This window comes from Lynx rufus, unplaced genomic scaffold (assembly GCF_022079265.1).
Source record: "Lynx rufus isolate CCGP_SWC_20201006 ecotype Redwood Valley unplaced genomic scaffold, mLynRuf1.p SCAF_1, whole genome shotgun sequence".
Lineage (NCBI taxonomy): Eukaryota > Metazoa > Chordata > Mammalia > Carnivora > Felidae > Lynx > Lynx rufus.
Window position 1 is genome coordinate 118,096,359 of NW_025814823.1, and position 25,761 is coordinate 118,122,119.

Genomic DNA, 25,761 nt, shown 5'->3' on the forward strand with positions numbered 1-25,761 from the left:
TACACGAATCAGCCTTAGAAAACGCAGATGCGATATTTCCTATTTTACAAGCTAGCAAACGTTATATAAATAAAGCCTAAAATGATAAGACCCTCCCCTCCTTTCCTCCAATCAATAAATACCTACAGTTACGATGAACTTATTCTAAATCATAAGATGTTACTACTAGTCTTCAAGGGAAACAAAAAAAGTCCTAGAGAAGCAGTGGGTGCATGCCAATCACAGCTACCTGCCTCCTTGCCTCCGTCCTGGAGGTGGTTCTGTTCCTACAGAACAAACTGGAAATGCTGTGCACGCTCTGCCTAACACACTTCCAGTTTCACCTGGGGTAGCTTTTCCCACCCAGGCCACTTCCTCTCATGGGGGTGGGAGGACACACAAAATACCACACGAAGCAAAGACCCCCCACACAACAACTGGGGAGGAAGGACCAGACACAATATAGCTTTTGCATGCAACAAGTACCTACCCACTGGACGTGCTGCGCTGAGTCCTTTAGCACCTTGAGAGAGAGAGAGAGTTGCTACGTCTTTGGGGGCTGTTGGGAGGGGGTGTTGTGGCCATGCACAGAAGCAGGGCTCAATCCCCCAAGAAGCCCCTGGAGAATCCCTACCCCCCCCCCTTGCTTTCTTATTCCCCCGCCAGGGCTTCCTAGCACTAAAATAGACTCTTTTTTTGTCATCTGTCTATTTACATTAAAGATACAGACACATCACTGTACACAAAAGGCTATGACAGCAAGCAGCAGAATCAGAAGAGAAGGAACCCACACCCAGCTCGGCCCTACTGTTGCTCTGCCAATGGGAGGTGCTGTCTCTCTTCTTTGCTGTGAAAATCCTCTTCTTGGTGGGAAGGGGGATTGTGTTCCTTGAGGTTGCTCGCCCCCCAGATTTTGAAATCAGCCCTTCCTGGGGGTGGCCCAAAAGGAAGCAAGTGTTTTATTATTATTTCTCTTTAAAACACCGTTATAGCATCTGGTTTAATTGTTCTATAAAAACATAACGACTGGATCCAGAGACCACAGTCTCAGACTCATTGGCAAAATGATATTTGGTCTCGCATGTGCCGCCCCGGCCTTCTCTACCCGTGAAATTTCTGGAAAGGATCTAGGTAGAGAGAACACGGGACGCATAGTGGCAGGTGAGTCTGTGACTCGGTAAGAACCGAAGGACGGTGTTACGAGCTGAACACCCCCAAGAGTTAGTGATGAAGCTGGAGGGGAGGAATGCACTGTGCAGTGGCTCCTAAGTCCATCTGTGGCTCCAGGGAGGCAGAGCGAGGAACGAGGCCTGGACTCCCTGGCTCTCAGGGGCTCCCAAGTATATACAACAGAGATCACCAGGGTCTTCTCCGCCTTCCCCAAGGCGTTGGGGCAAACTGGGGTGGAGGGTGGGGGAGAAGTATGAAAGTCAGGGCTCCAGGGGTCTTCTTCAAAGGTCCCCTGGTCACTCAGTAAATGATTCCTCCCAGGCAGCCAAAGAGAATGGAAGAGTAGGGGGAGAGGGGGAAGGAGGAGGAACTGGGAAGGCATTCAAGCAGCCGCAACTTCCGGATATGTGTCCACATCTGTGTTCCGTCTTCTGAAAAACACCCCCCCACCCCCCCACCCCCTGCTCCCCTGCCCCGCAGCCACACCACGCCCCTGCCACTGTCTGACACAAAGTTCCGGCACCCTGAAAAAAACCCAAAGTGCTTCTTCATCCTTTTGGGGAAGAGAGGGCGGGCGGTGGTGGTCTTCATTTCTTCAGAAGCTGAGGATGGGGAGTGGGGCAGACCAGCAAGGTCAGCCTCAGGACACTAAAACCTCTGGCCTCGCTGTGGTCTTCTCAGGTGTCAGAAGGGAACCGAGTTCCAGGGGTAGCAGCACGGGGGCTTCGACCCAAAGTGTCAGAAAGACTTGTCCGGTCTGCTGGCCTTGGCGTCGCCAGCGGCTGCCTTGCAGATGACGCTGTTCGTGTGCTTGCAGCGACAACCAGGGCGGCGCAGGCGGTCGTAGCCGCGCTGGGCCAGCTTCACGCAGCCGGTGGCGGGCAGGTAGCAGAGTAGGCACGGCAGCACCAGGGAGAGGGCGCCCATGAAGGACCAGCGGGCGCAGCAGTTTGAGCGGGAGCAGGAGCAGGGGTGGTCAGCGCAGGAGCCCTCGTCGTCCTCGTTGGTACAGTGGTAGAAGATGCCTTGCACCAGGCACATGCAGGTGCCGTAGTTGACCAGGGTCTGGGCTGAGCACAGGCACTCCTGGTTGCAGACCCAGCAGGAGGGCAGTGTCCGGGGTGATGCACACTCCTTGCACTTACACTTCCCACAGGCCTCGCACAGCAAGAAGTGCTTATCCAGCTCCGGGGGGACTGCTGGGCCCTTGAGGTCCAGTGGCTTGCAGTGGATGGCCTTGGGCTGGATGCGCACAGCCCTGGGGGAGGCCTGGTCGGCCACGGGCGGTGGTGCCATGTGGTCTAAGAGACGCTGGTCAGAGGACGTGCTGCTGCTGCTGCTCACAGAGCTGGGGCGCCCGCTGAAGGAGATCCAGTGGTGGGTGACGTCCTGGTCACAGCGGGCCGGCGTCGGGGCCAGCTCTGGGGCCCCACCCCGGGTCCGCTTCGGGCCAATGGGGGGCACCAGGCCGGGGTTGTCTATGTAGTCATTCTCCACGTGGCTGGTCTTCATCTGGTCGATGGGGAGGATGGTGAGTGGGTGTTGGAGGCGGCCGTGGGGCATGCGGCTGTCAAGTAGGGGCTGGACCATGACTGAGCTGGGAGTCAAGGGGACGCTCTGTGGGATCGGGGGCTCCATGGGGCTGGAGAGGTCCTGGACTGTGCTGAGGAACAGGCTTCTAGGGGCCCTAGGTGGGAGGTGGGGAAAAGGAAGAGAGAGCGGATTCCAGGCATCAGTACTTGGCCTGTTAACACCCCCACCCCCCATCAGGTCCTTGGGAGTCCAAATGAAATGGGAACCCGATTCCCTCAGGACTCTCCAGCATCCAGGCTTAGATGATTAATAATAACAATTAATAGTAAGTGGTAAAAATAACACTTATTCAGCACTTAATGTGAGCCAGGCAGTCTCCTAAGCACCATATATATTTATGTCATTGACTCTTCACAGTCCTGGACTCTTTACCCTAAAATGTGACTACTATTATTATGCCTTTTCTAGTTACAGAAAACTAATGTTCAAAGTAACTTGTCCAAAGGCACACAAAACTATGAACAGAACTCGGCAGGAGTTCAAACCTAGCCCATCGGATCTCATTCTTGGAACTGTGAAATACGCTCCATTTTTTAGCGAGTTCAGTGGTTATACACACAGGCTCTGGAATCAGATTCAAGTTTGAATTCTCACCCCTGCCTAGCAGCGATGCTAGAAATAAGGTTCTGTAACCTCTGTATCTTTAGTTTTGTCATCTGTGAAATGGGTTCTTGTGAGAAGTAAATGAGAAAATGCATATCCAGTGCCTAGCATCTTGCCTGGCAGTAATCTGTCACTACCCCAGAGAGCAACAGTGTAGATTTCCTGAACACCGAAAGGACTTTGTGCCAAGCATCGTGCTGAGGATGTAATGACCAAGACAGATAGCCCCTGTATGCTCCCATCGTGTATCAGCTGGGTAAACAAAACCCTTTATTCCAGTTAGTCACAGAAGGAAGGGCTGCATGTGATGCCTACACATCCAAGATATTAACTTATTACCAGCACTTCGAAGAGCAGCAACCTCCAGTGGCTAATAACCCCCGGCTAGGTGCACTTCTGACAACTTGGATGGGAAATCCTCTCGAGGGGCACTCACATCACCCATTTCCAAGTGCTGAGCCGAACATTCAGCCTAAATGCTATTTACTAGAATAGCTAAGCCAACTCTGGATCAGTTTCTAATTTCACCGAGAGAGTGCAATTTTAAGTTGGAATCTGGCCAGAGATTCAACTGCAGTGCCTGACACGGAACCCCAGGAAGTCACTTAAATCAAAGAGCGGAAACGGCTTGGTTCAAATTTAGAAAGTGCACATTGTTTTCTATTAGAAGTGCCATTTCCTCGCCTGCTGACCTTTACATTCGGAATTCGGCTGGAGATCAATTTAAAGAAATAGCAGCAGAAGGCCAAGACCTCTGCCCAAGGGGACCCGGTTTGGAATCCAAGAGAATTAGACTCTGGGAAGAGTCCACCAGGGCGTGGGGGTGTGAGACAGGACACGGTGTTGGGTAGAAGGGAAAGATAATGGTCTTTAAAAAAGGAACAGACCTTTGGATTAACGTGTTACAGGGTATGGTTTAGTAAATGCTTGTTCGCAATGCTAATCATATTGTTTAGGAGAGCTAACCCTGCACTTCTGCTGTTAAGTTCATCTGGCCTCAAAGGGGATGCCTGAGAAGGTAGGTGGTGGATAGGTTTCCACTGCCACTTACCCCCCACCCCCGCCCCCCCCCTTCCAAACTGGGTACACGGTAGGCCCATCCCAATAGTCCAGTCACACCTTGCCTCAGGTGACTCATCCACATTTATCCATGTCTACAGTGAAGGGGAAAAGGCATTCAGGGCAATTCAATATTATGGTTCCCTCCTTGGAAACGGTTCAGACGGTATCAGAAATGGTTAAATTGTTGGCAGAGGGCTTTCATAGATGCTTTCTAACCTGTCTAAAAGAAAGAGCTAGCTCTAGATGCAAAGTTCACGAAGTAGATAAAAGGGAACTTATCCACAGGGTTCTCATCTGTATATCCTCTACACTGCAAATGCAGAAAAGCATGAAGTCTTTTCTATAAGGTTCAGTGTTCAGTCGATGGATATTTCCCATTTGCACAGGGCCATGTACTATTGGCTTTGCTCCTGTGGCCCTACCTACTTAAAAGATGCTGGGATTTCTGTGCAGTTTTTCTCATGTTGGAGAAAGTCTGCCTAATGGCAACACCTGCCTCCTATCTCCACATTCCCTTCAGATGTAGGGGGAGTGAGCATCTTCTTCAAATGGGAGACTTTCCTGTGGCAGAGTTAGCCTTAAGTGTCTGGCGGGTCTGCCACCAAGAATGGTCATTTCCCAAGGCAGCCTCCTGTGGGGAGCCCTATGGTCAAGGCTGGATCGGGGGTGGGGGTGTCAAATAAGCATCTCTGGCACAGTTTTTCCAAGGATCAGGCCAACCACCCAGCAGAGTCCACTTATTCTTTGCAGGGGTTCCATAGCCTTGCTTCTAGAAATGGGTTTGGGGTTGACAGAAGAGGGTTAGGAGACCCTGGGTCCACACCATAGGGACTTTGCCTGGAGGAAAAGGTGTGACTGAGCATAAGAATGGAAAATGTTGACAGAGGCACAGGAGAAGGATCTCTGGTGCCAGCCAAGAGGTGCTGCAGCCAGAACCCCCTAAGACAAAGCACGATTTCCCTTATTCCAGAAGCTCAGGTCATTAATACCCAGGGTCCTGCCAACAAAACTGTCAGTGGCAGTTTGAAGGCTGTGTCGTCCCATGTAGTTGGGCTTTTTGTCTCTTAGGACTGGGGGCTGGGACTTGCCATGCTGTTGGAAAAAGTAAGGGAAAAGAAGATTATCCACTCCTCTTTCTCCAGTTCTATTCCTGGGGCTCTTAAAAACAGCCACATTTTTCTGTGGATAAAGCAAAAGGCATGGGCAATGCTCAGGGATTTTGATAGGCCCTGGAATCAGAAGGCAGATTAATGGAAAAGTCCCACCAGGATGCCAGGGTGGGCGCAGCGCCTGCAGGCAATGGGGATATTGGCATTTGTGGGCTCCCATCACCCTCCAGAGGTAGCTGTCAACATCTGGGCCTGTAGTTGGGGCCAGACATGGGGTTGGGAGCTCAGTCCATGATGACTCAGCTCTCTTGGGACATGCTGCATCCAAGATGGCTCCAGCAGGCATACTCCAAAATGCATCTTCCCTATCACAACTCTGATGTCGGATTCCTTCCGGCCACCAGCTCAGCAAAAAAACAGTGGCTGGCTCAGAGTTGTACTGCTCAAAAACCTCCTCAGGCCTCACTGCCTCCTCACCTCCCCATTAGCAGGGACTTCCACAGGAGGGTTGAATTCATTTGGCTGACAAAGAAAAACTACTTCCCGGGCAACCTGTTTGATAACCCCTCAGCATAGCTAAATGAAGTCTCAAAAAAAAAAAAAAAAAAAAAAAAAAAAAAAAAAAAAAAACACCCAACCAAAAAACCCAACCCTCAGTTGGTTTAGAAGATCAAGCTCTACTCACTGGGACACACCCATCCTCCAGTCTAAGCAATGCTGACGGAACTTAAGTGCAGTTTAATATGTACTCTCTGCTTCCCCTGCAAGGAAGGAAGAGATTTATAATATAAATAGGAGAGAGGAGGCTTTGCCTCATTTAGGCTCTTTGGAAGACTGATGGCCAATTTGGAAGACTGTGGACAGAGAAACAAAGCCAGCACTCCACTTAGGCAGAGAAGCACCTCTATCAAGTTTTAGGTGGCATTATTATGGATTAGCATGAGGAAACTTTTACCTCCACTCACAACTTCTCATAATAAATAATAATAATTGTGGAAAGAGCGGATATTTATGCACATACCTTTATGTCAGGCTCTCTGCACTAAGCCCTCAGTGATTTTCTCATTTAATCCTCACACCATCACCTTGGAGGATAACACCCATTTCGCAAGGAAGAAATGAAGAATAACGCTGGTAGGTGATGAGGGCAAGATTCGAACCCACACGGGGAGAGGCTCCAGAGCCTGCAACGTCAGCCCCACAGCCCTGACCAACAGTCAGGGCTAGGTATTCATGTGAAGACAGGAAAGCACCAGTCACTTTCACAGCTGTGAATTCTACTAGTCCGTCTCCCCCTTCCCCCTGCCCAGTCTGGCCACTAGCCCTTCGGGAGCCTCATCAGGCCATCCGCGGGCTCTTAACCAAACCAGCAGGGAAATGAAGCCAGACAGGGGTTACATCAGATGGGCCCCTAGTTCAGGGAATTGTCACTGTTCAGAGTGGAGGCTGGGGGTTTGAAATCTGTCATTACAGGAAGGCTCAGGGCTCAAGTTACCTTCATTTCCACTTCAGTTTTCTTTGCCGTCTCATACACCGCTACTTTACTAAGTGTGTTCATTTTTATTTTTCGTAGAGTCAGATGGGTCTCACCACAAAAGTCCCTAAAAGGAAGCCCTGGAATGGGAGGGAATCCCCTCTCCTTCCTCGTACACAGCTGAACTTAAATTAAGGGTCTCTCCAGGGCACTTTCTCGGATGGGGCTTATTGGTCCAGGTCTGTGCGGAAGGGAAGAAATAAGAGGAAGCCAAAAGAGAGTCCTAGAATACTGAATCAGCAGGATATGGAAAAGCCCAGAGCACAAGGTCCTGTCTTTGCCACTTGGTGGTCTGTGGCGTTTGTACCTGTGGGAGGGGCTGAGCATCAGGACGCAGACCTTGCAAAGCAGGCTGGCTGAAAAGAATTAAGTGGCGTTTTAAATGCCCACGCCACCCATCCACCCTTCCCCTTGACTTACCCCGGGAAGAGTTGGGAAATACTTGGAAAACCTGACAGTTGTGCTTTGAAAACTATAGGTCAGCAAATGACAGACTGGCAAGAGGCTCTGAATGAATGGGCAATTTCTGCAGCATTCAGTCTCGGTAGGTTCTCCCAGCGAAGGCTATTTAACCCTTTATCAGTTCAGAAGAAAAGGTCTCTAGGCTGCAGGGAGCCCGCCCACCACTACCACTTGGTTCTTTATGACAACATCCCAGTTTAGTTAATTAAACTCCAACCAAATAATGACTTACTGCTTCAAAAAGACTTTAAAAGGTGTTTGGGGGGGTGGTGGTGGTGGTGGTGTGTGTGGTATAAGGAAAGCCAGGGACCTGCCTTCCCTGTACCCCACTGAGGAAGACAGTCTGCATCTCTGCTGAGAACTGCCCCTGTGGGAAAAAAAAGCACTTCCGCAGTTGCATTTGTCCGAGAACCTTGCTGCTCTCCCATCCCTCTCGGGCACCGGGCACCAGCACTAAGGAGCTCACCTCTAGCCATAAACCGTTAGAGATCACAAAAGAAAACAGCTGCTTTTCATCCCTTTGTCTCAGCACCAGCTAGCAGTTCCCAACCCTCTTCTCTTTCTCGTCCACAACGAGTCAGCTAGCACCAAAGGCCAGCACAGGGATGAGCTGGAAAGAGTCCTGCTATACTAGGCTCTGGGCTGTCCTAGGTGGCTTCAAATGTTGGTTTCACTGTATTATTAACCCCATAATCCTTGTCTGCTCAAATTCCTTTAAAGAGGTAATAGAAGGCAAGAGTGAGGAAAGAATGGGGCTGGAAGCAGCCTGTTAGCCATCGGCACAGTTTGGGAACTCCTGGCCCACGTCGAAGCTTGGAGGGGACCAGAAACCTAGACCCCAAGGGAAGGCCCCCCTCTCACGGGCACCAAGATCATTTATCTCGCCATCCTCCACCATCGATTTCTAATGATAGACTCTAAAAATAGGCTTTAGCTTACTCCTGGGATGGGGCAGGAGATGACTATCCCCTTGTCCCATCCAGAAAAAGAAAGACTACCGGACAAGGGAAACCACTCTTCTGCAAATGGCCACCTGCCCCAGAAGGGCCCCTTCCCTCCTCCACTAGATCCAGCACATCTGTGCTCCTCCCCCAGTGCCCTTGCTTCCTCCACGGACTGTCCTTGGAAAGAACAATCATGATCACAGCTGAATGGTGGAGCCTCTTAAACACAGCCACATGTCCCGGATACATCCCCAGCCTTGTCAGCTGTCCGGATCTACAGGGTGGCCCCAGACCCTTGAGAGCCAAGAATACCCCACCTCTTACATCATGCAACACCCCACACCTCCTGTGTAGGATGTGGCTCACTTACAACCAACCAGCTCTTCATCCTAGGTGCCCAGTAGTGATAAGCAGCGCAGCCCAGCCCCCTGGGGAAGTTTCTTCTCCCCCCACTCTGCAGATGGAGAGACCAAGGCCCAAGATAGCAGGTTTTCTAGCCAGTCATCTGCTCCCACCTGGCTGCTAACTTAGTCTGGAAGGACTAATACACTTCTGTATGTTGCTCTTCATCACCTCTTCCCTCTGGCTTTTTTGAAAGAGCAAAATTGCCCAGTAGGGCACTGCTTTCCCTTCTATCAGGGAGATCCAGGTTGGCCAGGAGATGGAAGCTTTTCACTCTTGCCCCCCCCCCCCCACTTAAGAACGCTTTGTCTACATCCCAACTCCAACATTTTCAACTATATCCCTAAATTCAGAGGTTTGTGCAAGAATCCTCAGTGTTCCTCACAAAGGAACTTCCAAATCGTTAGCGGTGAGATGACAGGCACCCTGGATTCAGAACTACATTAAATGCCTTAACTCTCTAAGAGCACAACTTCTCTAATGAAAGAAAGGGGGCTCCTTCCCAAGTTTCCTTGTTCCAAATAAGGAGTCCTACCCAAAAGGATGTCCTGAGGAAAGAAAAATGCCTCAGGGGGCCCTACACTGGGGAGTAGAGGTCGCACCAAGGGACTTAGCATCAGAATTGGAAGAAAGTCCCTACGTGTTCTCCCAAAGTATTAAGCAGAGTAAAACACCTCAGGGGCCACTTCTTGAGGCATTAATGGATGTCTTTTCCTCCCTTTATTTTTAAATCGCTCACTTTTAAATTTTGCTTTGAATGCCTGCCTTCATTTGTTATTCAAGTCAGCCAAACCTCTGGGCAGAGGCTACTTCAGGTTTACCCGAGTGGGGGATGGGGATGGGTAGGTAAAGAATATGAACTGGACAGAGGGTGAAATTCCAAAGAGCCCCATCTCGCCATCTATTCTGGAAGGATTAAAACAAAAAGGACATCTGTGAGCTCCAAATGATCTCCGTCCCCCAGTTTCTGTCCTGCTTTAGCTAGGAATTGTTCTTGTCTATGTTCTGTCTCCTCCCACCAAGCCCAACCAAAACTTTAGGAAGTGTTGCCATTTCAAAATGATGGTAATCTGGAAAAGGTCAGGGGAACGAGGAGGATTTCCACTTTACAAAAAAGGGGAAGGACTCCTGGGTTCAGAATCTTAAAAAGGAAAATAAGAGATGTCTATGAAAAGTCTTCCTCACTTTAACTGACAAACATTTGTCCATCAAGGAGATTTCAGAAATCTGCCATCAAAATGCCCCCTACCAGGTACTGGGCAAATGCATCTCAGTTGGTCAGTGTGTGCACTGCTCGCATTAATGGATTTACCTGAAGCCTGCTGGCAAGGGAGGTTGCTCCCAAGGGCTGGCAAAGGGAGGAAACTCCATTTCACACTGGACAGGTCTACATCTTTCCCACCCTTCTGCTGAGACTGAGAGCTAAAGGGGTCAACTGTAGCCCTCCCTTTCCTAGTCCACCCCACACCCACATACTAAAGTAAAAACTGAAAATTCCAGATGTTTATGCTCCATTCGTGTGAAGATCCAGAGAACTCTAAACATTGTGAAATCACCAGTGCAATATTGGATAGGGCGTCAGGCCAGACTGAGCTTTATTAAGAGATTGATAAGGCCATATTTCCTTAATACTCTAGGCCTTCACCTTCCAGCTTTGTATCCCCCAGAGGCTCGTCAGAAAGACTGGAGAGCCTTGGTCAGCTCCCACCCCTCTCCAACTGGAGAGAATCACGCCACTGATTTGGAGGCATTCGGAAGGTGGGGGTTCCCACTGGATCTGGGTACCCCACTGAACCCACACTTTTCCTTTCAGCACTAACCATGTTTGGGGGGGGGTCCTCGGAACCTCAGTGTGCCAGAGCACAGCCTCCTGCCCTCACCCAGACTTGGCAATATGGATGCCCATCCATAGCTGCTAAATGAGGCAGCCAGCAGCTCTCCCCTCTCCTCACCATCCAGCCCCTCCAGCCCAGTTTGCTTCAACGCCCAAGGCTCAGCCTTCAAGCTGTGCAACCATTTTCGCTTCTCTTGCCTTCTCTGCCCACAACCCCCAGCCCCAATCAAAGAGAATTGGGAAATCGTCTTCTTGCACAAGAGTAGCTACTGTCTAAATGCCTTTTGATCGTCTGCATGGAGGGGGAACTGGGCACAGCTCTGGCCCCAGTGATGAAGCCAAGCTTCAGCAACCCTGACTGCCCAAACCCGCCTTTGCCCCCCCCCCCTCCTTCTTTGCCCCTGTGGCCTTGGGAGATTCGGAATTTTCAGAACGTACCGTCTGTATCTTCCTCTCTTCTCGGTGATGTCAAGCCTGGTACCACCAAGAAGGAAGGAGGGAAAGCGGGAGCCTTATCTCTCCTACGCACGCAACCTCTTTCTCCAGCTCCCACACGCCCGGCGTTATGTAAACGCACCTTCAGCCCCCACCACAGCCCCAGCGCGGCCCGGCCCCAGGGCCTGGCACAGCTCGGTGCCCCGAGAAGGGAGGCACGAGGAGGCCGAGGTGCCTCTGGCCCTGCAGAGGCCGGGAAAGGGAAAGGCAACTGCAAGGCAGTTGCACAGCATAAAATGCAGCAGCAGAGCAAAGGTCAGACGGCGAGGAACCGCCTCGCCAAAGAGAGGGAGCAGAAATGCCCAGTCCCGGGCCAACCCCGTGCTGACCATCGAGGGGGAGGCAGAAGGGTAGAAAACCCAGTCCGTCACGGCTCCGACGGGAGAAGAAAAACCTACGTCGAGCATAGGCCGCTGCAGTGGGCTGGGAAGATCTGGGCAGAGCTCGCACCGTGGGCACGGAGCCCGGGGTGGGCAAGCCGCCCAGGGCAAGAGCGCCCGCCGGACCCAAGAGGTGGCTCCTGACCGAGCCCAGAGCCTCCTGTTCCAGCGCTCGAGGCGGGTGGTGGCAGGAGGAGGGAAGAAACCAGGCCAGAGGCAAACTCCCGGGACACGCACGGGGCTTCCTGAGTCGCAGAGTGGAGAAGCCGGGCTTGGCAATGCCCCGGGGTCGGAAACTCCGGTGCCAGGCTGTGAACACCCCCGGCGCCGTGCCGGCCCAGCCGAGGGCGTCAGGGAGCTGCGGCACACCGCAGTGGCTCAAGGAGGCGCAGGGAGAGGAAAGGAACACTGAGGCGCGCCTAGAAATAGCGCACCATTTGCCCCAGCCGAAGGGGAGGTCGCGTCGCGGCTCAGAGGGGGGCAGTTTCGGATCCCGAAACCGGCCAGGGACTTACTTTGAGGAGCCGCAGAGCCATAAGCATTGCTCCACGCCTGTATAAATCTCCGAACCCGGGCGGGTCAGACGCTGCTGTCCTCGCAGACGTCGGCGGGAGAAACCGATAGGACTCCTTGCGCTCCGCAGCGCCAGCTCCGCGCTGTCAGCTCCTCTCGCTGCCTCCGCGGCGGTGTTGCAACCACTGCCTGGGAAAATGGCTTTTTTATGAATGGGAGGGAAGGGAGCTCCAGTGCGCACGCGCCCCGTTCGCGATTCTATGAATGGGTGGGCACAAGAGACCCCGCGCGCGCATGCGCCGCGCTCCTTTTTTTATGAATGGGGGGCCGGAAAAGGACTTAACCCCTGATTGCTGGGGCTGACTCTAGCTCCTCTGAGGCCGTCGTTCTTTTACAAAAAGGGGTGGAGGTTGTTGTTGCCTTTCTTTTTTTTTTTTTTAATGAATGGAGGGCGGCGGCGACTGCTGCAGCTGGCTCAGCTGCGCGGGCTGTACCCCCTCCCAAGCCTGCGAGAGGAGGTAAAGGCCACCTTCACGCCACTGCGGGCCTGGGCAGGAACCGTCAGTGTCGTTGGGGGGCGGGGGGCACTGAGGCCTCTGAATCCTGGGCGGAGAGCCGGGTGGGGAGGACACACCTAGATCTTGGGATCTCGAACTGCCGCAGGCAGTCGCGGGGCGTGGGGGTGGGGGTGTTGGCGGGAGACGGGAAGACCCCTGCTGTGGCCCTTATCTTTCTCCGGCCTAGGGGCGTCGGGTGGGGGGAGGGGTCTTGAAACTACGCTTACCAGAAATTAAAATGTCAAATGTCCGTAGCACAGAAGGGCATAGTAGGGGTTGCTTGAGTGCATCTGGTTCCATTACTAAGTCTGAGTCTCCCTTGAGTGAGTGCAGACCACCCCACCCCCCACCCCACCATTTCTAGGGCGTGGACAGCGACAAGTCCGAGACCTCTTCCTTTTCCAGTACCCTCCCCCGACCGACGCTGGCTACTCAACTAGAGGAGCCCAGTCTCTCGCCTTGCAGTGCACGCCCTCCATGCCCCAGTGTATTGTCCGCAGTGCCCTGGCGCCTGCCCGCCCTTGGCTGCCCTCACTAGCTGCTTCACTCTCCATCCCCGCGCCTTATCCAACCCTGAGGAGCCTATGTCCCCCGAAGGCTATGGCCCCTTCCTCCAGTAGGAGCCTTTTCTCCATCATCCCCATCAGCGCCCTTCCGGGGAAGCGGGAACAGCCGAGAATTGGCCAGGTAGATGGGTGGAGTCGGCAGAGCCGAGGATGCTGCGGGAGTAGCCATGGGATTAAATAACAACAGGGTTCTTGAGCCGCAGAGGAAATGGAAATGGCCGGGGGTCCTTTCTTTGCAGTTTACGATGCTGATGGGGTTATCCCATCAGTCTAGGCCGTTGAAAAAGAAAAGCCCCAGCCTTTAGGCCTGACTCTGTGAAGGCGAGGAGCCCTCACAACAGCCTCAGGCCCAGCTCCGCCCAGGAAAGGAGGATGCTGTAGCCTGGGGGGCACGGAGGGGGAAGTCCAGCGTTGGGGGTGGCTTTGATACAGGGATGTGAGCTGGGCCAGGGCCTGAATCCCCCTGTTTCTCTTGCTGGTGTTCTGGCTTCGCTGCCAGAGGTTGTGAGCTGCCCTTTTTCTTTCTACGCCACCAAAAGACTGCGCTTGGCTGTTGTCAAAAGAGCCAATGAAAGGCTCCCAGTCCAGGCCAGAAATCTGGCCTGGGGCTGGGGCTGGGACTGGGGCTGGGGCTCAGGAGACTGGCTGCAGAGGGACATTTTGCAAACCCAGACTAGAACTCAAGGTTACAGAGTCTCAGTCTAAAATGCCTTCTCACTACTCAGATGTAGCTTTGCAGTGTGATTTACTTAACTCAGCTCCTGGGAGCAGAGCTCCCCCTCGCCTAGGGGACCTCAGTCTTTGAGGGCCAAGACCTTACTTAAAGTCAAAAGAAAAACCCTTTACTACGGCAGTAGAGAGTATTACAGTTGTTGAGGATTTCTCTTTGCAGGTACTGAAGTTCAGTGTCATTATTACCATTTGTCAGATGTAGGAATTGAGGCCAAGGGTCCTTTACCTGCTCAGTGGAAGATCTAGTGAATATAGTGCTGATTTTTCAGATCTTTGCAACCTAGCTCTCTCTACTTTGCTACCACCCCTTCTCAGCATCACAAACATAAAAACCTGGTGTTTTGTTAAGTCATTTAAGCACACTAAACAAGGAAAGTTGGAGCAGTAATTTTGCAGCCAGTGATCTCTCTGGGATTTGCTTGAACAATTAAAAGGATGGCAGTAAATACATCCTTTCTAAACCATCAAAGGAAAGCAAGATGGTGGTAGTAGTTTGGGTTTGCTGTCCTCTTTCCTTTCTTTAGGGGATTTAGCCGAGACAGACGGGGTTCCATTCCTGATCTTTTCCCAGCTTTCCTGAAGCATGAGGTGAAGAAAGCACAGCCTTGGTGGGATGGTGAGAAGAAGGAGGAGCCCCCAGCCCTGGCCTGGGAGGAGCCTCTGATGTGTAAGTAGAGTGTGATTCCAGAGTGTCTGGGAGGTAAGTGATGGTTATATTCTGCTCCTGCTTGGAACCTGAAGAGAGGTTTGGGGCAAGTGTTCTGAGAAATGCATGTATGTATGTATGTATGTATGTATACATTCATTCATTCATTCATTCACATATCATTCTGTGTAAGAGTCCATCCTGACTCTGAGGACTCAGTGGTGAGAAACAGTGTTCCCTGCCCTTGTGAAGCTCACAACCTTTTGATGAGACAGATAGACCATGCAATTTGAGGCTGTGATAAGTGCCAGGAGGGGGTCTGACTTGAGACCTGAAATCTGAGAACGGGTGAGCCTGAGGGAGGTTGAGGGAGCCTGGTTGGAAGCCCTGTGGGGGGAAAGGGCCTGACCTGGAAGTGCTGATGGTAGGGCTCTGTGGCCACAGCTTGGCAAGTAAGGTGGAAGTTGGCCTGGTGAGGAGTTCAGATATTATCCTCTTAAGGGTTTTAAGCAGGGTCGTGACACATTCTAGCTTGTGTTCTAAACCTCTGTAGCAGCCCAGAGGCCCGTGGCCTGGGGGTGAGGGGACAGAGTGAATGGTGACAGGGAGATGCAAAATGTTTGCTCCCCTGACGGGCTGAAGGTGCCATATTTGTTCTTTGGGGTTAGGTGGACAGTAGGCCTGTGCTTTTTTTTCTCTTCTGCTTCATCTGACTTTGTTTATTCCAAAGCTGCTGTCTCCTGCCCAGGTATAACTTTTCTGCTAGAGGCAAATCCTAACGGCCCTGCATTCCTGCCTGTGCTAATTATAGTCCTATCACCCCAAACTCAACGTAAACATCTTTACCCCTACCAGATCATGGCCAGGGAGTGGGTTCACTTCTGGGCTTGGCTGTCTTGTTAAGCCCCTAGCCTTGCCAGGACCTGGAGCAGTTAGTGGGAGTTAGGAGAGGCAGGAATTCCAATTCACTGACAGACATTCATGGAGAACTTACTGTGTGCCATGTGGGTGCACGGCGTGTTTTCCTATGTACTGCTCCTTTAAAAAGCTGTATGCTGGGTCGTAGCCTTTCTCTTTGTCAGATAAGAAGTCAGAGGCTATGTCTTATTTATTAATTCCACCAAAAATTTTTATGCACTCCCTGTGTGTCAGGCACAGTGCCAGGTGTGGGGTTATCCTGAGGGAAAAAAAAAATAGATACAATTTTTGCCTTTATAGAACTTTCAGTCAGGGGTGAGGTGGGTGGGGGTAGGGTGTGCTTTTCCTCCTGTTACCTTCATCAGCGCCCTCGTTCATTTCTATATTCACTTCACAGTTTTCAACCTTACATAAAGTACTAAGCGGTGGAAGCCAAGCCCCCCAGCCTAAACAGATTACCTGCCCCCCACTTGTAATCAAGTAGGGGAGATGAGACATTAAACAGATAATTGATCAAAGACTGACTTAATTACAGTGGTGTGACAGAGAGTGCAGAGAGCAAAGTAGGGGGACACAGCCTGGGGGCCCTGGGGAAAGCTTCCCTGCGGTTCCGATCTGCAGAATGCAACCTCAGCCAAGCTGGTCTCAGTGGCAGAAAGCTCAGAAGCAGAAAGGGGTCTTGAGGAGTGCTCGAGGATGTGTCAGACCTGAGTTAGAGCTCTCTTCTGGCCTAGCTCCTAGGCTTTCTGGCTCCGTGTGTTCATTGGTTTCAGCTTTGAAGGCCGGAGACCTTGAAAGATACATGTGCAGACATGGAGCACGGATTGCTGAAGTCCTCTCCTACCCTTACAAGCTCCATAGCCTTGGACAGGTTCTCCAAACTTTGGATACCTCAGTGTCCTCCTCTGTAACTTGAAAACTACTAGGTGCACTTACCACAAAGGGTTCACTGGAACCTGAATGGAAAAATGTACACAAATAACTTAGAACAGCATCTGGTGAATTCTAAGTGCAAAGCATACATTTAGATGATTCTTCAACACACCCGGCCGTGTTCATGCAAGGAATGAGTTAGAATTTTAAGAGGAGTCCATTTATGTGGGCTATTCCAAACTTTGGAAAGAGAAAGCTAACCTAAACTGTAAACAAAGTTTTCACTGCTAATAAATAGTTAAAACAGTAATACTTTGGCTGTCATTGTTACTTTAACTAGTACAATTTTTGCAGGACAAACGTTAAGCTAGATTCAGCTGTGTGGCTGGGTATTTTAAATAGTTCACCAGAGAGTTGATTTGAACCCTGGCCAGTATAGATGCTTGAATTTTGGCGATAGCACATGTGTTACCAGTATAATGCTGAAAGTATGCTGAGTAATGATTCTGTTGTATCAGTAGGGGGAAGGGGTACTAAGCACTTGGTGACTTTGCATTATTCACAGTCTCTTCAAGACTCTATTGTAAAGAGGGCATAGCCCTAGCATCTGCTTCAGAGGGTTGTTATGAGCAGTAAGGGAGGGAAGTATGTTTTTCAAGTAACTTAGCTCAGAACCAAGTGCACAGCTATTTTTGTGGTCCTCTACTTGATCTGTGTAACAGGATATTTTAAAGATTTTAACTTGGTTATGGTAACACAGGTCACTGGCTTCCTTTGCCCCGGTTTTCCTCAAAGATCCTTGGTTTTCACTCTTTGCCGAACAGGGCTGTAGAATGGTATGCAAAAGAAGGATTCCACGAGACCTCACATAATTCAAGAATAATTTCCTCATAGGTGTGACGGTGAAGTCAGATTTGCACGGTATCAGTTTGGGCTTCTGAGTCAAGATTTTTGTGAATATATTTATACGGCACGGTTCAGATTTGCCTTAGTTCAAGTTCACATAAAATGCAAGTGCCCTGTTTATTTCAGGTGTGGGAGCTACCTCCAAAGCAACCACTGAAAGAAGGAAAAAATGCCAGAAATAGCCCCCTTGGTCCTTTTTTGCAAATCACAGAAATCCCCTAGTAACTTGAAAAATCAGGTGGTAGAGTAGTTGGCAAATTCTGGCTTTAGGGACAGACAGACTTAGACTATGCCCAAAGTAATGCCACTTAATTGTTGATGGATCTCAGGTGAGTTACTGGTCCTTTTTAAAAAAATTTTTAATGTTTACTTATTTATTTTGAGAGAGAAAGAGAGAGAATAGAGTGGGGGAGGGGCAGAGAGAGAGGGAGACAGAGAATCTCAAGCGTGCTCTCACTGTCAGTGTGAAACCCCATGTGGGGCACGAACGCAAAAACTGTGAGATCGTAACCCAAGCCAAAATTAAAAGTCAGACACTTAACTGACTGAGCCACCCAGGTGCCTTGAGTTACTGATCCTTTAGATCCTCAACCTTACCTATATAATGGGCGTGATGATTTACTCCTACTCCATAGGATGGTTCAGTAAATACCTCATAAATGTCTGTATCCTTCACACAACAGAATGGGGACCATGGGAGAAACACAGGGATGAGAAATGGATGTCTACACCCCGGGGATCAGCAACTTTCCAGAGGCCTGATCTTGCTTCATGAGGGAGATGGAGGCGTTGTCCTTCTTCCTGACTTGACAGTTGTACTTTGGGCCACTTTTTTCTCCCCTGACCTCCATTTACGCCACTTCATTTGCTCATTTATTCACTTGCACATTCATTCATTCAACCAATATTTAAGCACCTTCTAGGTACCAGGTGCCATGCCAGCCCCCAAGGATACAACAGTAAATACCTTCTAGGAATCCCCTGTTCTCCTAGGGCTTAGAGTAATGATGGGAACAGATAATAAAAAGTAAACACCCAAAAAATAACAATTTCAGATGTTGGTAAAATCTACAAAGGGAATAATAGGGGGAGGTAACAGCAAATGGGGGACTGAGCTGGTCCCTTTAGGGAGGTCGGGGAAAGCCTCTCTAGTCAATCTGAAGGCTGAAGAGCAGGAGCCATGGAAAGGCCCAGGAAGGAGGGCACAGTGAGCACAGAGGCTAGGGCCAGCAAGGGCTGGCATGTTCCAGGAATACTGACATCTTGGGTCTGAGGCTGGAGTTGCTCATCTCTGCTTGAGGACATTCTGGCCTCCTGCAGCTGACTTGCATCACACTGGGGCTGGCCCAGGCTCTGGACTCTGGAGTACACAGCCAAGTGCACCAGCCTCAGGCCCTGGGGAAGAATTTACAACCATCCTGAGCCTGTTTACCACCTGCCAAGGAGCCCTTGGAAGGCACAGGCTCTTTCTCAAAACCACTTTTTACAGAGCCGTGTACAAAGCAATTCAACTGGATAGGATTTTTTTCCCCCTTTTCTTCAGTGATCTTTTTTGTGTGTGTGTGTGTATAACATATTAGTTGAACCACACGAAATTGCCAATATTCAACCACTTCTCATGTACAAAGATGGCAATTTCATGCAATTCAACATAAATTTCATGTAATTCATTCAGAAAACTGCACAAATCAAGTATACAACTCTGAATTTTCACTAAATGAACACAACTGTGGAATTAGTGGACAGGTCAAAAAACAAAACACTACCAGCATTCCGGAAGCCACATTCATGCTCCTCACGTTGCTCACCATCACCATTCCCCACCTCCACCCGCAAAAGTAATCACCGTCGTGACTTTTAGCACCATAGATTAATGTAGTCTATTTTTTTTATCTTTCTATGAATGGAATTCTATAGTAGATTCTTTTTTGTGTGAGATTCATCCATGTGGTTGCATATAGTTGTAGTTTCTTTTTTGTTGCTATATACAATTCCAAAATAGAGTTGTACTGCAGTATATTTATTCCTTCTATTACTTTTTTTTTTAATTTTTTTTTCAACGTTTATTTATTTTTTTGGGGACAGAGACAGACAAAGCATGAACGGGGGAGGGGCAGAGAGACAGGGAGACACAGAATCGGAAACAGGCTCCAGGCTCTGAGCCATCAGCCCAGAGCCTGACGCGGGGCTCGAACTCACGGACCACGAGATCGCGACCTGGCTGAAGTCGGACCCTTAACCGACCGCCACCCAGGCGCCCCTATTCCTTCTATTATTGATGGGTATTTATATTGTTTCCAATATTTACTTTTTTTTCAAGATTTTTTATTTATTTTGAGAGAGAGAGCGAGAGAGAAAGAGGGAGCAAGAGCAGGGGAGGGGCAGAGAGAGAGGGAGACAGAGAGAATCCCAAGCAGGGCCCGACAGAAGGCTCAATCCCTTGAACCTCGAGATTAGGACCTGAGCCAAAATCAAGAGTTGGAAACCTAACCAACTAAGCCACCCAGGTGCCCCTCCAGTGTTTAGTTTTAAAAATACTGCTGAGGCACATGGGTGGCTTAGTCGATTAAGCCTGTGACTTGATTTCAGCTCAGGTCATGATCTCATGGTTCGTGGATTTGAACCCAATGTGGGGCTCTACACTGACAGTGCGGAGCCTGCTTAGTGTTCTCTCTCTCTGTCCCTCCCCCACTTGTGCTCACTCTTTCTCACAAAATAAATAAATAAAATTAAAAAAAAGAAAATACTGCTTCTTAGGGGGCACCTGCCTGGCTCAGTCTGTAGAGCTTGTGACTCTTGACCTTGGAGTTGTGAGTTTGAACCCCATGTTGGGCATGGAGCCTACTTAAAAAGAATAAAGAAAGGAAAAAAAAAAAAAGAATGCTGCTTCTAGGGGAACTTGGCTGGCTCATTTGGTCGAGCATGCAACTCATGATCTTGGAGATATGAGTTTGAGCCCCATGTTGTGTACAGAGATTACTTAAAAATAAAGTATTAAAAATCAAAAAGAATATGGCTTCTGTTAATAGTCCTGTATATGATTTTTAATAGATTTTAAAAAAATTTAAATTTACTTTTGAGAGAGAGAGTGTGTGCATTCGTGCGCAACCTGGGGAGGAGCAGGAGGGCAGGGGGACAGAGGATCTGAAGCAGGCTCTGTGAGAACAGCAGACAGCCCAATGCAAGGCTCGAACTCATGAACTGCGAGACCATGACTTGAGCCGAAGTCTGTTGCTTAACTGACTGAGCCGCCCAGCAGCCCCATCCTGTAGCTGGCTTTTGTTGAAGACCTGTTTATCTGTTGGTGGATATACACTGAGAACTGGTTTGGCTTTAGTGAGTACTTCCAGTTTTCCCAAGCGGTTCTACTAATTCACATTTCTCTGCACTGCTTTCTTCGCTGTTCCCTTGCTGTCTAGCTCTTGGGCCAGGTTCTGTGCAAGGAATGAATAGAAGGGAGATAATCGTGACATGCGTCATGGGATGAGTCTCAGTTTGTGCAGTGATTAAGAGCACAAGTGGGTTCAATTGTTACTCAGCACCTCTGTTTACCTACTACCTCTGAGGGCAAGTCAGCCAACATCACTAGGCCTTAAGTTCTTCATCTGTAAAGTCAGATAAACATAGTAGTTCTTATCTCTCACAGGGTTTTTTACCCACTCCTTTAAATGTTTGTGGACTGCCTCTTGTGTGCTGGGCTCTGTTCTTGGACACTGAATTCACGGGGTGCACAGAACAGAGGAGGCTTTGCTCTCATGGAATTTATACTCTAGTTAGAGGAGGCAGATAATAATGGAGCAAACAAAGAATTAAGATAATTTTAGATAGCAATAGATATTATGGAGGCAATAAAACAGGGTGCCATGATCGAGCGTGGAGGGGAGGGTAGTAGGGAAGTCAGGGTGGTAGTAAGTGAGCTGAGACCCAAATGACCAGAAGGAGGCACCTGTAGGTGGATCTGAGGGAAGAGCACTCTATGCAACAGGGCTAGCTGGTGCAAAGGCCATGAGGTAGGAACAGGTTTCGTGTATGTGAATTGCAGAAGGAAGGTTTATGCTGCTGGAGTGAAAGGGCTAGTGGGTGGGCTGTTTGAGATACAGCAGCAGAAATAGGCAGCGGTCAGGTCCTGCAGGGCTTCGAAGGCCATAGTAAGGAGTTGGCATTTTATCTATTTATTTTTTTTAAGTTTTTGTTAAAAGTGTTTTTTAATGTATATTTATATTTGAGAGACAGAGTCCAAGTGCGAGCTGGGGAGGGGCAGAAAGAGAGGGAGACAGAAAATCCAAAGCAGTCTCCAGGCTCTGAGCTGTCAGCATAGAGCCTGTCTTGGGCTTGAACTCACAAGTCATGAGATCGTGACCTGAGATGCAGTTGGATGCTCAACCAACTGAGCCACCCAGGCGCCCCTAAGTGTTTATTTTTAAGTAAAGTCTGCATCCATTGTGGAGCTAAGACTCACAACCCCAAGATCAAGAGTTGCGTGCTCTACCAACAGAGCCAGCGACGTGTCCTGCATTTTAACATCAGTGAAAGTCATTGAAGTGTCTTAAGCAGGGGACCACTATGAGCTAGTTTACATGAAAATTGAAAGATTATATGCTTATATATATGTATACACACACACACACACACACACACACACACTCACACATACACACTTAGCACAGAGCCTGGCACAGAGTGATGTTTGGTAAATGTTAGTAGCTGGTAGGGCTATTGTTATTATTCATGTTCTTAAAGAATCTAAAAATTTTCATCCTCATTGAGGATAAGGAAGCCAAGGCATAGAGCCATTACCATCCATGTATAAAGTCAATCAAATCAGACAACAAGGTGTAGATTTTATTAATCGAAGGAACTGCTTTTGGTCTCTTTCCCAAATGGGAATTTTAAGGCAGAAGAGTTTCTCTGTGGTTAGCAATTGTCTGAAGCCAACCAAACTCAACTCCTTCAGCCCACCGTGCCAAAATGCCCAGAGTTCAGTCACTTGGGTCCCATTGGCTGTGGCCCCATCCATCATTTAGGGCCCTTGGAAAGGCTCGTGGTTGATTGTTAATCCATCTACCTTTGCTCTGGGTCTGATGGGTCAACAATGGGGAGCCATTCCCTGTCCTCACCTTCAGTGTCCACCGGGTTTACTGAGACACCATCCACTGCTGTGGCTTGGAGGCTTTCCTACCGTGTTCTTGCCATATACACAGCCCAGAGAGTGTTTTTATGTTTAGGAAAGGCCTTTGAAGGCAGCTGCATTTAATTTTCTCTGACATAGAGAAATGACAAGTAAATAATCTTTGAATGAATGAATGCAGATTGGGTGATGAAACTGGGGAAAGCTTCTTGGGGTATGGAACACTTGTTTCTGGGCAAAGCACCCTTCTCTAAGTGAGGATGTTGTCATTCCTTTACTCATCAGTATTTATTGAGCTTCTTTGAGGCTCCAGGTGCCAAGCATTGTGCAGATCTGTGAGTATAAAGGATGCCATTCTTCCCCTTATGGAGCTTACAGTCTAGTGAGACATACATTCATCAAACAATTGCACAAATATAAATGTTAAATGACAACAGGGGCACCTGGGTGGCTCAGTTGGTTAAGCGTCCGACTTCAGCTCAGGTCATGATCTCATGGCTTGTGAGTTCAAGCCCCGTGACAGGCTCTAGTGGTTTGTGGGTTCGAGCCCCATGTCAGGCTCTGTGCCGACAACTGGGAACCTGGAGCCTGCTTTGGATTCTGTGTCTCCCTCTCTCTCTGCCCCACACTCTGTGTCTCTGTCTCTCAAAAATGAATAAACGTTGAAAAAATTTTTTAAAACATAAAATGACAGCAGTGATAAGTGCTCTGCAGGAGAGGTATTAACACCCTGAAGGTATATAATGAAGCTGAGGCTTTGGGAAGAAAGTTCCTCTCCAATATCTAGTGATACCTGAGTTTAGCCCAAAAGGATGAGTGGTGATAAGTGGGTTTGGAGGGTGGAGGGAGAAGTATTCCAGGCAAGGACAGCATATACAAAGGTCCTGAGGTAGGAGGGAGCATGCGTGATGAACCAAAGGACATAAGATAAAGCCCACTGTGACTAAAGAATTGAAAATGAAGTGGACTCTGATCCCAGAAAAAGCTAGAGATAGGGAAGAGGGAACAGATCATTGAAGGTTTCGGAGGCTGTGCAAAGATTAGTAGTTTTATCCTGCTCAAGGATCATGGGATACTATTAAAAGTATTAAAGCTGTGTATGTTTGTGTGTGAGTATGCACGTTGGAGAATATGTCATTTTGGCTACAGTGTGGAAAATGGATTAGAAGGAGCCAGAATATGTTCTGGTGATTTGCCCAGTCTTCCCTGGCCCTTCAGTCCTAGAGGTGATAACGAAGCCTGTTTTTTCACAGTTCCACAGTGTTGCACTATCCTGACTTTCCTTACACTCTGGCCACATGTCTGCAAATAGTTCCTTTATCAAACTATCCTCAGATGACCGAATTTGTTCTGTTTGACTTTGTGGAGAAATCACACTGACAGGATAAAGCAGGAGGAAACTTTGGCAGTTACTTAGGCTCACTCCTTTATTTTTTTTGTAACAAGCACTATTACATTTTTTTTTTTTAAGTGTACTTATTTTGAGAGAGAGCGAGCAAGTGCATGTGAGAGGGGCAGAGAGAGGGAGAGAGAGAATCCCAAGCAGGCTCAGCACTAAATGTGGAAAAGGACAATTAAAAAAAATATGTATTTATTTTGAGAGAGAGAGAGAGAGAGAGAGAGAGAGAGAGGCAGAAGAGAGGGAGAGAGACTTTCAAGCAGGCTCCACTCTGTCAGTGTAGAACCTGATGTGGGGCTCGAACTCACTAACCTCGAGATCATGACCTGAGCTGAAACCAAGAGTTGGGTGCTGAACTGACTGAGCCACTCAGGTGCCCTGGATTTTAATTTCTAGCCAGTCTGACAAGCTTTGTGTTTTTGCTGCAGAGTGGTGCATTTCAGTTTGCATGTTTTTATATAAGAACTGAAAATGACTGAATTAGATTTCTTTCTGTCTCATCCTGTGCTATTTATCATATGTGTGTGTTATGACTATGTTTTAGAGCAATTTTAGCTTTATAACAAAACCGAGAGGAAAGGACGGAGATTTCCCATATACCCCCTACCTTCCACATGCATGGCCTTCCCTGTGTGCTGGTTTTTATTTTTGCTCTTCCTTCTACTTTCTTGTTGTGTGGATTGAGTTTTTTTATTTTTTAAAAAATGTTTTATGTTTATTTTTGAGAGAGAGAGAGAGAGACAGACAGAGGGCAAGTGGGGGAGGGGCAGAGAGAGAGGGAGACACAGAATCCGAAGCAGACTCCAGGCTCTGAGCTGTCAGCACAGAGCCCGATGCGGGGCTCAGACCCAGAACCCTGAGATCATGACCTGAGCAGAAGTCGGATGCTTAACTGACTGAGCCACCCAGGTGCCCCGTATTGAGTTGTTTAAAAAATCATCCGATTCTTTCCTACTGATTGCTTTGGAAGTTACAGTCTCTTTGTTTTTTTACTGGATCCCCTAGATGTTTAAAACTTAATCACAATTTCTGCCCTCTTAAACAATATAATACAGGGACCTTAGATTAACTTAAATCCTTAAGTCTCTACCTTCCCCCTCTCACCCCTTTATATTCTTTTGTAGTTCAGAGTTTTCGTTCTATCCTTTTTTTTTCTTTTTTAGTAGAGACTTACTATTGTTTCTTTATATGGACAGATATTGTCCATTGGTGGATTACAGACCCACCAATCTCTTTGTTCACTGTTTCTTTTTATAAGAGCATCTGTCTGAGATTGCTTTTCTTCTGCCTGAAATTCAGCCTTTAGAATTTCCTTCAGTGTCTGTTGGTAGTAAATTCTCTCAGTTTTTCCTGGGTTGAAAATTCCTTTCTTTCACCCTCATATTTAAATTTTTGAATAAAATCCTTGAACAACAGTTATTTTGTTCTCAGCACATTGAAGATACCGTTCTGGTTTCCATTGTGACTGCTGAGAAGTCTTGCGTCAGTCTAACTGCAATTACTTTGTTGTTGATCTATATTTGTTCCAGGCCCTCTGCAGTTTCAATCTGATGTAAGTACTTGTGAATATATTTTTCTTCATCCTTCATGGGATTTCTGGATGCAGAGTTTTCTGTCTTAGAACAATTTGGAAAAACTCTCGGCATGGGCAGCACTAGTGTGAAGTCAGGGAGGTGTCTAGGGCACCACATTTAAGGAGGTACTCATTCTTGAGTTTGTCTAAATGCAGAATTGGTCGTGAGGGTGAGTGTCTAAAATAAATTTTATGCCCTAGGTACCTCACCCACTTCACTCCTATCCTGGTCCTGCTTCTACAAACACTCCTCTTTCTTATTCTTTCCTTTATTTTCTTCTGTAAATACAAGTAAGTATATATTAGACAATCTTATTCTATCCTCCAATGTCACGTATGTAGTTCTTTGTATTCTTCATCTCTCTGTATCTTTGGGTCACTCA

The 25,761-nt window shown here is 48.5% G+C and overlaps 1 protein-coding gene across 1 annotated transcript; it reads right to left on the bottom strand.

Moving 5' to 3' along the window:
* Positions 1-1,663: 1,663 nt before the first annotated feature.
* Positions 1,664-2,809, bottom strand: SPRY4 (sprouty RTK signaling antagonist 4). Its single transcript, XM_047101715.1, has one exon. The coding sequence runs from the start codon at positions 2,785-2,787 to the stop codon at positions 1,888-1,890; it is 900 nt and encodes a 299-aa protein (XP_046957671.1). The 5' UTR covers positions 2,788-2,809; the 3' UTR covers positions 1,664-1,887.
* Between the last annotated feature and the right edge of the window lie 22,952 nt (positions 2,810-25,761).

Excerpts from the sequence above, each read along its gene's own strand:
- SPRY4 (XM_047101715.1), bottom strand. The coding sequence starts at position 2,787 with ATGGAGCCCCCGATCCCACAGAGCGTCCCCTTGACTCCCAGCTCAGTC.